At 37.9% G+C, this 14,785-nt stretch overlaps 2 protein-coding genes across 3 annotated transcripts in view; one reads left to right on the top strand and one right to left on the bottom strand.

The window, feature by feature from the left end:
* The window catches only part of LOC148283396 (C2 domain-containing protein 5), a 47,799-nt gene that overhangs the window by 6,794 nt on the left and 26,220 nt on the right, over nucleotides 1-14,785 (top strand). For both annotated transcript variants that reach the window (XM_088223558.1, XM_088223559.1), the window contains 3 exons: nucleotides 1,187-1,347; nucleotides 2,662-2,861; nucleotides 6,809-6,960. In XM_088223558.1, the coding sequence (XP_088079684.1) occupies nucleotides 1,187-1,347; nucleotides 2,662-2,861; nucleotides 6,809-6,960 (513 nt within the window). The remainder of the gene's footprint in view (nucleotides 1-1,186; nucleotides 1,348-2,661; nucleotides 2,862-6,808; nucleotides 6,961-14,785) is intronic.
* On the bottom strand, nucleotides 12,874-14,470 carry LOC148283397 (uncharacterized). Its single transcript, XM_088223555.1, has one exon. The coding sequence runs from the start codon at nucleotides 14,468-14,470 to the stop codon at nucleotides 13,007-13,009; it is 1,464 nt and encodes a 487-aa protein (XP_088079681.1). The 3' UTR covers nucleotides 12,874-13,006.

Below are 14,785 nucleotides of genomic sequence, written 5' to 3'. Positions count from 1 at the left end.
ATTATATACTTAAACTTACATTCTAACTTAGCTAAAGGGACATATTATATTTTCTGATTCAAAATTGAGGGTATGATAAACTAAAGTAGTGAGATTTTAGCTGGGTTCTGAACTGACTGGGACTGTCGATGATTCGTAGGTTTGAAGGCAATTTGTTCCAAGCAGAGGGGCCGGCAACGGCAAAAGCGCAATATCCGAATCTATTGTTTGGGATGTACCAGATTTCGACAAGTTTTCCTCTGCCTAAATCAAATGCTGACCTAAGAGTAGATTTTTTCGACATGTATTTTCCCTAATATAAAGGTCCGATAGGTATCTTGGAGCCGTTTCATGAAAGGATTTGAATACTGTCCAGCAAAACTTGCATTTTATTGCAAATCTCGAAGATGTTATGAGATTTGAAAATTTGCATTTAGTGTTCCAATGCAATACCCTATACCAAGGTTGGATGTACATGAGGTCAACGGGAGTCACATTCTGGATGTCCGTATACATACAGAGCCACAGTCACATTCTCACTTAGTATCAAATATACAAATTCTAATTTATTTATATATTCTATACAAATCTTATTTCCATTGGCGGATTCATCTGGGTGATTCCATAAACATTACTGAAAAGTATCTATTTATTTTTTAAAACAGGGTGCATTGTGTGTAATTATTTTTGAAAATATATTTACAACATTTAGAAAGAAAAACACAACAGTTATAATTGGGAAAGAATGTATCTATGTTTTTATCAAGAGACATTGGAAGTTGCACTTAACCCGACAAATAGTCGCGTTGCCCACGTCGGCCCTATGCATCATTAGGTGCTGATAAAGAAATCATGTGACATTTTATAAATAAGGAAAACAAATGTCTTCAACTGCTTTCAATATGTATAAATAAATTAAGTCGTTAACTTGCTTTTGTTTAAGGGATAGTAAAACCAGTTTTTGCTTCAATAGCAAACTGTAGCAAAGTTTTTTTTCGATATTAAAAAAAATGCAAAACTGTACAAATAAACATGTTTTACACATATAGATTATTTGAGGTCCTAACAGAAAGTGTCAAAATGTTATTTTTGACCATTTGTGGACTTACAAGTTTTACGAATTGATGATATATAAAAAGTGTTAAAATACTATGAAAATTTTCTATTCAACCAATGCTATTTAACTATCTTTGTTTGGCAATTTCAGCCCCTATAATACCATACGGTTATCAGGCTCAGGTTATACACGGATTTGTAGAAGAATTGGTAATAAATGACGACCCAGAATATCAGTGGATAGATAAAATTCGGACGCCGAGAGCGTCTAATGAAGCGCGACAAGTGGCATTCTTAAAACTCAGTGGACAGGTAAAATACATATTATAATTATAAAAATCACTTACCTTAACATAGACGCTAATATAGTAAGATAACTTTGTGGTTTACAATTTATATACATATAATATTCAAATAAATCAATATTAATTAGGTAAGCGCCTATTAAGTACATAATATATAAAAGCTGTAAATAAAAATTCTTAGTACACTTCCAATTCTTCATTTTACCATTTAGACCTTTCACTCTGTTTTTTAAAATTATTCAATGTTTTATATTAATAAATTATTATATTTTTCATTATGTATTTCAAGGTGTAGTTTTCATAACTTTTTTCAACATCCTCTTTTTCCCACCTACTGACAAGCCTCTAAAATAGACACTTAGCAGATTGGTTTGAGGTTACCACCGGAGTTTTTCAAGGTTGTGTCCTTGCACTGTTCCTTTTTATAATCCCCATGGACTTCATCCTAAGAAAGTTAATTCCCCTAGATCGAGGAATATCCATCTCCTCCTCCTAAAAACTCTGCGACCTGGAGTATGCCGATGATGCTGGTATAATTGACAATTCAGTCTGGGGTCTTCAGGCCACTATAGATAGCCTAAATACGTACTTCGCATGCACGGGTTTAAAAATTAATATTGCAATAACCCATGCACTGTGTAACAACACTCCATGCCTTGATGCCCAAAATCTTCTGACTCTGTCAAACCAAGTCATCGAAAGGGTCGAGAGTTTCAAATACCTGGGAGGATATGTTACGGAAAATGACAGGATTCAAAAAGAACTAGGAGTGCGGCTAGGAATAGCAGGCGCCACATTTAACAGTATGAAGGCTGTCTGGAGATCGGATATTTACTCAGTGAAAACCAAATGCCGCCTATATAACGTCATCAAGCAGAGGCGATACGATTGGCTTAGCCATGTGCTGTAGATCCCTCTTGAGAGCCTTAACCACGCTTGCCTACTTTACAAGGCATCAGGTTCTCGACGTCCTGGACGTCCACTGCTGACTGTTCGTCGGCAGTTCGTGTCAAAACCATGGGACATGAACTTAACTTGGGAAGATTCACAGGAGCTGGCAGCCGACAGAGATGCTCGGAGGATCTTTGTGGACACCATGTGCTCCAACTAGGGAGCGGACATGGAATAATGAAAATGAATGAAAAGAAAACACAATACTTATAGAGCAGAATTTTTTTTTTGAATATTTTACTTTTAGTGCATATTTTCAAATTTGAAATGAAAACAGTCACAACTCATGTTTACACCTAATACATACGTCAATGGATTTTTGGTCTATTTTCATGGTTTTGTTTTCTTACGCTAATCGGTCACATTATAGGTGCAGAGAAAAATAGGCCTTAAGGCATTGGAGCTGGGTGCTAATGCAGTGGTGGGATTCCGCCGTTGCCTGGATCTTGAGGGGGATGTGGGGGTGGTGGCACGAGGTATCGGTACTGCCGTGACCTTGGTGCGCCAACAGGAGCCCCCCCCGGCACACCTCTCCACCAACCAGACCACCTCTCCTGACACCCTAACTCAGTGAGTGCTTACTTAATTATTTTTACTCACACCTACGTATATCTCGATATTTCTTAGCCTAAATTACGATTAGTCGTCAGTCTAAGAAACTAAAAAATACCACCTACAAATGATACATTAAAGTTATCTACTGACAATCTTCAGTGAAAATTAAGTACATAAACAGCGTTAAAAGCTTTGGACCGATTTTCAAAAATCTTCAAAACCGGAAAAAAAAATTAAAGGAAAGAAATGTTTTTTTGGTATCATAGTTATTTTTAATTTTAATTTTAATTCTGCTTAGTGCCTTAATACTTTGTCATTTATGTATTTATTAGAACTTCGATAAAAAAAATAAAAATATATTTGTCAGATATACGCATTGATTAAATGTTTCCACCTACAAGTAGGAAAATGGACTCACCATGTTTTAAAAATTCTTATATCTTTTGTCTCTCCAAGATTTTGATATAGTCACATTTTAGTGTGCTTTCAGTATACATAAATTTTGGTGCAAATTAATGAATTATTTATTTATAAAAACATTTTTATTTTCTCTCCTTTTTTGCATGATCCGTTTTCATCATAAATCCCACTTTTTAAATCTAATTTTTCATCTCCTATTTCTCAAAAGTAGACAATTAAGAAAGTACATTGATTTCCTAAACACAGATCATCAGGACCATTCTGGTCCGAATTCCGTAACAAACCTGAGCAATGAACAGGTCGCCACTATACTGAATGTCCTGTCTCCTAGTGTTAGCGATATAAATTTGAGGGAATCGTCAGGAATATTAAAGCACAGCGCTAGTCTCAGTACCGACTTGTTTACCCCGAGATCAATTGAGCAATGGCAGCATAACAAGTCCTTGTCAGAAGATCACGTATTTCATGGATTATCTTCTCAAAGCCTAGCGGAAGATGCCTTGAATGCGAGTCCTATAAAAATATTGCTAGAACAAGAAGATTCTAGACACAATATCAATAAAGGTGCGCTGACGCAAAGTCTAAAAAATTTGAAAAACTCATCCCAGAATATCCTATCTAGAAAAATTTCAGCTATGAAATCCAAACGTTACGATGATGATGATGGGGCAGACAAAATATCTATGAAATCTTACGCTTCAGAAAAATCTCTAAAATTCCAATTCTCCGATCTCAAAAGTGAATTGAAAAAGAAAACCCGCTTCAAAAAACCGGTAATCATGAGGACTCTCAGTGGGAATGACGGTGGTGGGGAAATGGCCGCACTTTTAGTACGTTCTGTGATGCAAGCGCACTCCAGCTTGGACTGTATTAAGGAGAGTCACGAAAATAATTCTCCTATTTCTACATTGACCAGGGCTAGCAAGCTCCCCCCTTCGGCGGACAACACTCCAGAAATAGATAAATCTGCTCGTAATCTTGCCATTGTTATTGATACTGTCCCTATGGCTTCTGAACCCCTCGAGCATTTTCCCAAGTCACACCATTATCCACTGGATAGTGCCAGTTCAGACTCCTCTATAGATAAAGTGGGTAAACTTCTTAGTGTCCGAAAAAACAAAAGAGCTGGGGACTCCTGTCCAAGTACACCTAAAGGTATGGGCAAGTCAGATTCATTTTTAAAAATACCTAGCGAGGAAAATTTGTACGGGTCTGGTAATGTTTGTAGTTCTGATGATTATTCATCTAGCGAGGAAGATGATGACAATTCAGAAGAATTATCGGATAATATGAGAGGAAGTGGTAATATTGATACAGTTAGTCTCATCGTAAAGTCAGTACTCGAACATAAAAAAGAAGAATACATACTGGAACACAAAAATTATGCTGGGGATAGTGTGTTATCCTCTGAATTACCTGAAAGTATTTCTAGCCCTGATTTATTTATTACAGAATTAAATAAATTAACAGATGCTGCATTAGAAGATATGCCTCCTAGTAATGAACCCATATCTCTAGAAACATCTGCTCCATCAAATATGGAATGTGAAGATATTCTTCTGAAGGACTATGATGAAAATTTTGCAAATTTCCGGCACGAAGAACTTCCTCGCGGGTTTGTTTTGGACAAAGTTCTTCCTCTCCCAAATGATGATGTTTGTGATGTAATTGTTCCTACCGTAGAAGGTAATGCAATAGATAATGCTAAAAAAGAATCCCTGAGTGCTGACATTATTTTTGAAAAGTCTCCTCTTAAGGAACACACTATGAACCATCCTGTAACTTGCGACGTTCATCCCAAGTCACACAATATTTTTGATTCAGCATTTAAAAATGTCTTGATAGAGAGATTACACCTAAAGGGTTTCCACTCTCAAAGTTCGTCGCCTACATCTGCAGCAACTTCTCCTATGTCTGCAGATGGACACAAAAAATCTAAGTTTCACTTTCCTAGCAATCCTTTTCGGAGGCACAAATCCGAGTGTGCCTCTAACTCGGGTAGTATATTCAGTCATAAATCTGGTGTTGTCTCGTCAAAGACAAAAGACAAGAAATTACGAACTTTCTCGGCTGGAGAGAAAGATCTAAAGCCCGGACTGATAACCACAGCCATTCAGACCATCTTAATGGAAAAATTAAATGTGATGGGTGAAATTATTAATCATGAACCTATAGTCGGTGATAATCAACATCTGCGAAAGAAATCAAACTGCTCTCTGGATATAACTGCGTTTGTTTCTGATGAAAAGAATTTCCCCGACTCTAGTAAAAACAGAACTGCAAAGAACATCTTTAAATTTAATGAATCTCTCTATGAATTTACACCGTCACTTTCAACTGCTCGACTGCACAAAAGCTTAACTGACATTACAGACTTGGAGTACGGTTTTACTGATGCGTCACAAAGAATGAAAGATCGTGATGTTCTTTCTTTGCCCAGAGAAACAGTCCTGGGTTCACTATTTATGTCAATAGGTGATTTAAAACATGAAGAAGGAGAAAGAAGGCATTGTTTTTCTATAAGCTCTGAATTCTCTTCTCAATCGAGTATGCCAAGGAGTGTGACGAGAAATTCCCACACAGAAGATGTTCTTTTTGACAAAAAACATGATAATCACGAAGAAACATCTGCTCTAGATGAATTCGAACATCATTATTCTGACTTTCAAAAACATTACAATTCTGATTACACAAATATCTCTAATGAAGACAGTCAAAATATTGACTCATATCAGGCCACATCACAGACATATGAAAATGTTGAAAGTAAGATGCAAGATATCTTACCAAATAAAAATATGGTCAGGCAATCTGAAGAGTTCGATAATCAAAATTTTAATGTGGATGCACCAGCTACAGTAAAAATTGAATCAGATGAAAGTGAAAAAATAAACAGTAAATCAATAAAACCAAGCCGATCTAAATCAGATATCAATGAGTTGGAAAAATACAAGCAACCCTCAAATCGAGGTTTGCAATCTCATCTTACTAAGTTTGCTACATGTTTAGTATAGACATTGCTTTATAATCTTACCATTACATACATGAAAAGACTATTTATTCTAGTCACTATAATAGCTTCAGCTGTATTTTGTGATGCATATTATAAAAATCTCATTACCAAATAATATCCACAATTTTTATCAGATATTTTGCCACGATGGGGAATTTCAGTACCAATAATAAAGTTGCTTGTAAACTTTAAAGTTTTGTACACTCTGATTGGATTTAAATTAGGACATGTTCTAAAATTTTGCATTAGCGTATAAGATTTCAATAAATAATTTTTGTATTACACAGCACAATACTTTCAGTAAAAATCTGATTTTTCTAAGTTTCCCAAGAATGCACCATTTACCCGAGTTTGAAATTTCATATTTAGTCATAATTTTTCCCTATTCATTAAAAAAAAACCAATCTATCGTGGGTTAATTCTAACGATTATATTCTTCGATTGGTTGGTGCATCACAGAATCTCCCAGGCTTGCGTTGTCATTGGTTTAACCCGCATGCGTGTGCGTGTTTGCGCGTGTGTGTGATAGGTCGGGAGGTGCGGGAGTGGGCGTGGACTGCAGCAGCCCCAAGCACACGAGGGCGGAGTCTCACGGAAGCCGGCCTCCAACTACTGCCAATCTCAACATCAATATATCCCACCGGAGATCGTCCGATTCCGATCTCAGCATCACACCCAAAGGTTACTATCAGTTTTCTTATTTTTATTTATCATACTTTAAGTGTCAAATTAGCATATCTGTAAATAAAGCATATCTCCGTAGACAAATACAATATTTAACCATCGGAAATAAATGTATTTGAGTGACACGTGGACAATGTAAATTAAATTAATATTGAACACTGTACAGTCCTCCTTAGAACAGGTTATCCTAGTGAGAAGCAACCTTGAGTTAATTTTGTGTAAATTTTTTTAATTTCCAAAAATGTTTTCTTTTTAATAAACATCCAGTAGTATTTTTATAATTACATGAAGTTGTTACAAAGTTGATAAATAATCTTATATATATTAAATATTAATTTTTAAATATATATATTTCTGGTAAAGTAAATTTTTTCCTATGAGCCATTTCTTCATGTTCAGAAATAAGAAAAAAATCACAGGGAGCCAGGTCGACTGAATAGGGGGGTTTGGCAGCAATTCATGCAGTTTGGCGGTGATGAAACCACATGAATGTGGTGGTGCGTTGTGGTGAAACAGCATTTTCTTCTTTGCCAAATGGGGCTGTTTCCTTCAATTTCTTGTCAAAGCGGTTCAATAATTCGCTGTAGTATTACCCAGTGATCATTTTTCCTTTTTCTAAGTCCATGTACATTGCTACGCCCATCGTATCCCAAAAAATTGTCGCCATAATTTTTCCGGCTGAAGGGATTGTCTTCGCCTTCTTTGGAGCAGATTCACCAAAAGCATCTCATTGTTTTGATTGTTGCTTTGTTTCCGGTGTATGATGATGAATCCAGACCTCATAGACGGTAACAACTAGATGCAAAAAGTCAACAAAGAAAGTCAGTCAAACACAGCTTTGATGTTGAAATCATACCTGCTTATTATCCACAGTAAGAAATCGCGGCACCCATCAGGCCGACAACTTTTTCATTTGACATATTTCAACAGAGATGAAGAACATTTTACGAGAAGGTAATATAGAAGTCTAGGCAACTACAGGGCTTATGACTTGTCATTGGCTGGTTTAAGTGGCCACTTTACACACTGTGTAACTTTTACTATGCCAACTTATCATATTTTTACATTGATTGCTGTTTCCATCGAAACACCTATAGCATCTGCTACTTCACCCACTTTCGTTCCACAATCAGCGAGAATCAGGTTTTGGACTTTTTTAATGATTTCCTTGGTGACCACGTCTGCCGGGCGTTTTGGGTGATCACCATAGATACGGCAGTTCGACCACATTTAAATTAATCGAACCAATATCTAACTATTGCCATTGATGGCGAAGGGTCCCCATAAACAGCATCCAATTTCGCCCTCCGCTTTCGCTTTCGATCGCCTCACACCTTTTTCCATCCAAAAGCAAAAAGCGAATCACTGAACGATATTACATTTTTGCCATTTTAGCAAAAAACACATTGTGCTGCTTGCTGCAATGGCTGTCGACTACAAACTAACCTATGAATCATTGTCAAATTTATTTTTGGCCTCGTTTAATAGATGGTAGCACACAATGGTAACAACAATTCGCCTTAGTAACACCATCTGTAGTCAAAAACGTGTACCAATTGAACCGCCCTCGTATCCAACATTGTATCGAAGACTTTTTAATTTAGTTTATAAATTCATCTGTTAAAATAAAGTTGTAAATGAAAAAATAACTAAAAATTCAAAAAATATAGAATCAATCAGTTTTTTGTCCTCTTAACGATAAAGGTTTTAAAGATAATTTATTTTGCTGTAGAAACAACGATATCGCTCCTTTAATAATAAACTGAAATAACTCAAAAATCATGATTGTTGGGAAATTGCAGTTAAAGTTTTGCAAGTTTGGCGTCAACTATGTTTTAAAGAATATTTTTAAATATGGACATTCTACAGAGATGTAAAGGTGTTTCACGCATTGTGAATAAAATATTCTTTCAATTTATATTTATAAATATCTAGTGTTAAGCATATTTTATAAGATATTTAAGTTTAAAAATACTATTAGTGACTTAGTTCTGTTTTTGATTAAAAAGAAAAATTATTTTTAAATTTCGACTTAACACAAAACTTATTATTACAGTTTTGTTTTAAAAAAACTGATATTATGTATTAAACTTTAGGATATAATGTACTTTATTAGTAAAATATAAAATGACAATATTTGACTTTAGGAGTTATTACTGTTTAACATTAACAAAAAAGTCAATTATTATAATTCTTCTTCGTTTTTTCATGGCCTTTTCACATCTCAACTTGGGTGTTCTGGCCAGTGTCGAGTAGTTTTGTTTTTTTTTTTACATATATACACATGTGTTAGTAATATAATATGTAAAAGTTAGTATGTTAGTATTTAATATAATGTATACATATAATAATAAAACATATTTACAGCTTTACACCATTTACAACTAGATATTTACATAGGATTTTAAATACACGTTTATTGGGTGGGGACAGGAGAGTTAGAATATGAATAGGGAATGGGATATTGATATCAGAGAGGTCGGATAGGAAATCAGGATAACAATCATTTATGGGGCATCCAAAAAAAATATGGTTTAAATCTTCCTCATCTAGCTGACATTCGCAAATGGCAGAGTCCCGGACATGGATTCTGAACAGGTGAGAACCATTGCAGCAGTGCCCAATGCGCATTCTGCATATGGAGGATGTCTCAAACTTGTTCAGAATCACTTTGGAAAACCAAGGCTTTTCTGTAACATTTGGTTTCAGTTGGAAAAGATGTTTACCCTTGGCTTGGGAAGAGGCTACCCAATATTCTTGCCATGCGCGAAGTTGCTTCTCCTTCGTCATAACAAGGAGATCACCTAGTGGTAGTAAATTACTATAGGCAGGATCCCCGGAGTGGACCGCCTCCTTTGCTAACGCGTCCACTTTTTCGTTACCGGGAATACCACAATGGCTAGGGATCCAGGACATAACAATACTCTTATTGGATGCCTCTGATATAGAAAGAAGAAATCGAGTTTCCACGCAGAGCTCATCCTCGGGATAAAAGGATGGAGGGGATTTGATTTTTTGTAAGGCACTCAAGGAATCCGACAGGATTAGGAACTTGCTATATTGTGAGCTTAAGGCGTATTTGACAGCTTCTCGGATTGCGATACATTCTGCGGTAAATACAGATGCATTCTTGTGCAATTTGTACAATCTTTGAAAGTTGTTGTCTTCACAATATATAGCCGCACCCGTATGGGTTGCCGAATCTGACCGAGATCCATCAGTGTAGATAATTTTCCAACCTATCCATCTTGACGACCGAATACGGTTGAATGTACACCGGGGCTGTAGGTGGCTTTCGACTCCGAATGTGAGTTCAATACTTGGGGCATAAATAGAAGTTTTAAATGGGAAACGATAAAGGGGAAGAAGGTCTTTAGGATAAATGTTAGATTTGAAAGATTTGTAAAAATGAAAACTGTTGACTAGTAAAGGGGGTGGTTTATGAAACCAAAAAGATGAGGATGTCACGCAGTCAGAGAGAAATTGTACCTTTTTGAGGAGCAGGTTGTTTTTTTGGATAGAGCATTTTAGAAGAAATCTATCCGCCAAGTATTGTCTTCTCATACCAAGTGGGGGATCACAAGCTTCTACTTGTAAAGCGTTAATTGGAGATGACTTCATGGCTCCGACGACTAGTCTCAGACTTTGGGATTGGATCCGGTCAAGTCTTTGGAGATTCTTTTTTGAACAAGGTTCTAAAAGGAACGAGGCATAATCTAGATGGCTCCGGATATACGCAGTATAAAAAAGTCTCTGTATAAAAGGGTGGCTCCCCCACCATACTCGCGAGACTGCTCTTAACGTATTCAATCCGGCTTGACACTTGTTTACTATATGATTTATGTATGAGTTCCATGTAAGATGAGTGTCCAGAATTACTCCCAGGAACTTAATCTGGGACGTAAAAGGTACTATCTCATCTCCGTGTTGAATTTTTATGGTTGGGATTTTTCGCTGTCTACAAAAGGTTATGGCATTACTTTTACCAGTCGATAGATCCAAGCCATGTTCCACTAACCAATTCCTGATGTTTCTCATACCTAAATTTAGAGTATTTTCTAGATTATTTGGGTCCTTCCCATATGTATACATGAAGAAGTCGTCCGCGTATTGAAGCAAACTTGTCTCTGAGGGAACAATTCCGCTTATGTCATGCGTATAGATATTGAAGAGAATCGGGCTCAGGACAGAACCCTGAGGTAGTCCCTTGCTCAACTCTCTCTCCACCACAGCATGACCGCGAACACTGATTTCTACCTTTCTGGAGAGAATCAAATTTGCTATAAAGGAAGTGAGTTTTCGCGGGATTCCAATTCGTAGCATTTTAGCTTCTAGAATATGGATAATAACATTGTCATATGCACCACTTATGTCCAGACAGACACCTATAAGAAATTCTTTCTTAGTAAGAGCGGCTCTGATATCAGATGTCAGAACCGACACGCTTTCAATAGTGCTCTTTCTTTTCCTGAATCCAAATTGAGACTCGGGGAGAGTTTTCGAGCTCTCCACAAACCAGTCCAAGCGTTGTCTCACCATATGTTCCGCCACTTTCAACAGTGTGGAGGAGAGGGCTATGGGGCGGTAGGAAGACCCAAAGTTTGGGTCTTTGTTGGGTTTAAGGATAGGGATAATGGATTGGGTTTTCCATGAAGGGGGGATGTTTCCTGATTCAAAGATCATGTTGATCAATGATAGGATGTAGGAGAGGGTAGGATCACTGTTATGTTGGATAAAACTATACAGTATACCGTCCATCCCTGGAGCTGAGTCTGTGAGCCGGGTCAGAATAGTCTTCAGTTCATCTAAACTGAAGCTATGATCTAACCAGCTTCTATTTGTAAACTGGTACCAATAGGGAGACTCATTCCAGTTATTTGCGGTCTGCGGGGCTAATTTGTTGGCGAACTCCTCAACCCACCCTAGGGTCTCAGGACGTCTCACTGGTGGAGTGAAAGAACCTCTAAATCGACGTATCATGCTCCAAACAGTAGATATAGGCACGTCTCGTGATAAAGAGCAACAGAAGTTTTTCCATCCTTGTCGTTTCTTGTCTCTTAAGAGGCGTTTTGTTTTAGCTTCAACCTGTTTAAAACTCAACAGGTTTTCTAGGCTCATGTTTAAGGAGTAAACTTTAGCTTGCTTTTTCCTTTTCAAAACTGCCTCCGCACATTCGCTATCCCACCATGGGGCAGGGGGGGGTTTACTTCTATTGCCTTTCTCCTTTACAGGGACATGTTTGTCTGCTGCTTCGACGATGCATGATGACAATGCTTCATAGCACTTCACTACATTCTCTTTCGTCGGGGTGGGCAGCTCGTTCACTTTAAGTTCAATGTCGTCAGAGAAGTATCTCCATTTAACTCTTTCTGTAATGTATCTCGGTCTTCGTCTTCCCCCAGGGGATAGGCCACTTTGGCAATATCTATGGCTGGATATGAGGCTGACTACTATAGGGTAATGATCACTACCAATAGTGTCATCCTTAATTGACCATTGCACAGATGGTGCCATTGCAGCGCTGGAGATGGTGAGATCCACTGCACTGGGTCGCTGATTTGGAAGCTGAAGGCGCGTCGCGGAGCCATCATTAAGGACACACATATTCAGATCATCCAAGAGATCAACAATATCTCTTCCCAACCTGTCGCATGTCGGAGCACCCCACAGGGCATGGTGAGCATTAAAGTCACCAAGGATAAGGAACGGAGGGGTCAATTTTTGGAACAAAGATAAAAGTATCGATTTTGAGGGTTTGTTGGTTGGGGAGATATACATGGAAAGGATGGTCAAGTCATTAACCTTTGCAGCTGTCACTTGGAAAGGACAGCCATCAGTCTTGACATTAATAGGGATAAAGGGAAGGGAGTTTTTGATGAGGAGGGCAGAGCCACCCTTCCCATCCTCACGATCATCTCGCAGACAGTGGAATCCCCGGAATCTAATAGTAGATCCCGGGACCATCCACGTCTCCGAAATGGCCGCAATTGAAATAGATTCTTCTTGCAATGTATGCAAGAGATCTTCTTTTTTATTAAAAATGCTATGGCTGTTCCACTGCAGAATCCTCATCTGAGGAGCCATGGTGGTGGTTAAGTAGGGAGGTTATATTTAGAAGTTGATGGGCGACGTTGGACGGTATTTGTGGATTGTTTTGAAGGATCGATACTAGAATACTCAATATGGTAGATATAATTGTATTGTTCGATGTTGGGACTGTGCTAGGAAAAGCATTCCCATTAGAACCAGATGGAAGTTGTCCATTCGGGAAATACAGAAGTGAAGGGTCATGATGAGGAACATTAGGTTTGGAAGGTAGTTTTTTTGACCTCGACTTCCTCTCTACTGATTTTTTGTAGGATATTGGCGCGGAGGGCGCGGGCATAACAACATTGACATTCGGTTTTGTCGTTTTAGAGACGATTTCTGCATAGGAAATCGTCGCTTTTCCGAACATTTTAGAAGCTTCAATATATGAAATGTTTCTGTCAGCCATCGTGTGTTTTATGTTTTGTTGCCTTTTAAGCTCAGGGCACAGCTTGCTGGTGGCAGAGTGGTTACCAGAACAATTGAGGCATTTTATATCTTCTGCCGCCACCGTGCAGGATTCCCCATTGTGTGAGGAGCCACACTTGTAACAGCGCACAAGGGATCTACAGACAGTCTTTGTATGTCCGTACTTACAGCATTTAAAACACTGAATTGTCGGAAATACGTAGAGTTCTACGGAGAGGGACACATTGAAGATGGAAATGTGGGAAGGTAGAGATTTTGAGTCGAAGGTCAAAACCACCGTGTGGGAGGGTTTCCATTCGACTACGTCACCATTACTCGATCTGTAATTCAGTCGTCGAGCCTTGATTACTTTTCCGAATCCATGAGGTACCTCGGCATTCTCCACAATGTCCTGTTCAGACCAGTGCGAAGGGATGCCTTTGGTAACACCTTGTTTAGTTACTAGGAAAGTCGGAATGAAAACGTTATAATTATCTTTTTTAGCTATTTCTGATTTTACGAACGTATTGGCTTCGTTTGCCGTCTTAAACTCCACAGAAATACGGTTACGGCCAACGGACTTGATTCCGTTCCAGGCAGTCCGAATATTGTTTCTATGAAGAAATCGACCGAAGTCAATATCGTACAAGTTGGTTTGGGTGACGCCGTCTACTTGTACTTTTGTTACATGTACGATAAATGGAGCACGATCCATTCCATTGTACATGCGGGATTGGACTTTGGTAGGTGTGGTAATAGGCGATAAAGTGTTTGTGACCTCTGGAGTACCTGGGTTTGTAGAAGCTGAGGGTCGGGGGCTAGGTGTTTTGTGTGGGAGGGGGCGGTCTGACTCAGAACTCGATTTCCTCTCCGAATTTATAAGTTTGAGTTTTTTTGATTTAGGCCTTATTGTAACAAATTCGGCGGGATCTGGAACAGTGTCCATTGTACCGCACGACGAATCTAATTGAGATCCATCCGGTGGATCCGGAGGTTTCTCTTTATCGTTCATTTATAACAAGTTGTAAAAACCAAAAAAAAATTTGGCTACACGTGTATGGAAAAAATAATTGTTACCTGGTTATTAGGTTTCGGGACAGAGAACGAAAACAAACACAAACTACTGAAAACACTTAATAATAGATAAAATTGTATGTACACCACTCTTTTTTTAACCCAATTAGTGAATTATTTCGACTTTTTAAGGAAAAAACACAATAATTATTATCTAAGACAAACAAAAACGACCGCCACCACTGTTAGTCATAGACAATCAATCCAATTATTATAATAACTTAGGTTTAATTCTATTTAATGTTAAATCAAT

This window comes from Micrasema longulum, unplaced genomic scaffold (assembly GCF_059751315.1).
Source record: "Micrasema longulum isolate JH-2025_06_02 unplaced genomic scaffold, ASM5975131v1 h1tg000242l, whole genome shotgun sequence".
Classification (NCBI taxonomy): Eukaryota; Metazoa; Arthropoda; class Insecta; order Trichoptera; family Brachycentridae; genus Micrasema; species Micrasema longulum.
Note: the sequence above shows the minus strand (reverse complement) of the source record. Positions and strands in the feature narration are given on the sequence as shown.

What these genes read in the sequence shown, in the direction of transcription:
- LOC148283397 (XM_088223555.1), bottom strand. Translation starts at nt 14,470, where the DNA reads ATGAACGATAAAGAGAAACCTCCGGATCCACCGGATGGATCTCAATTA.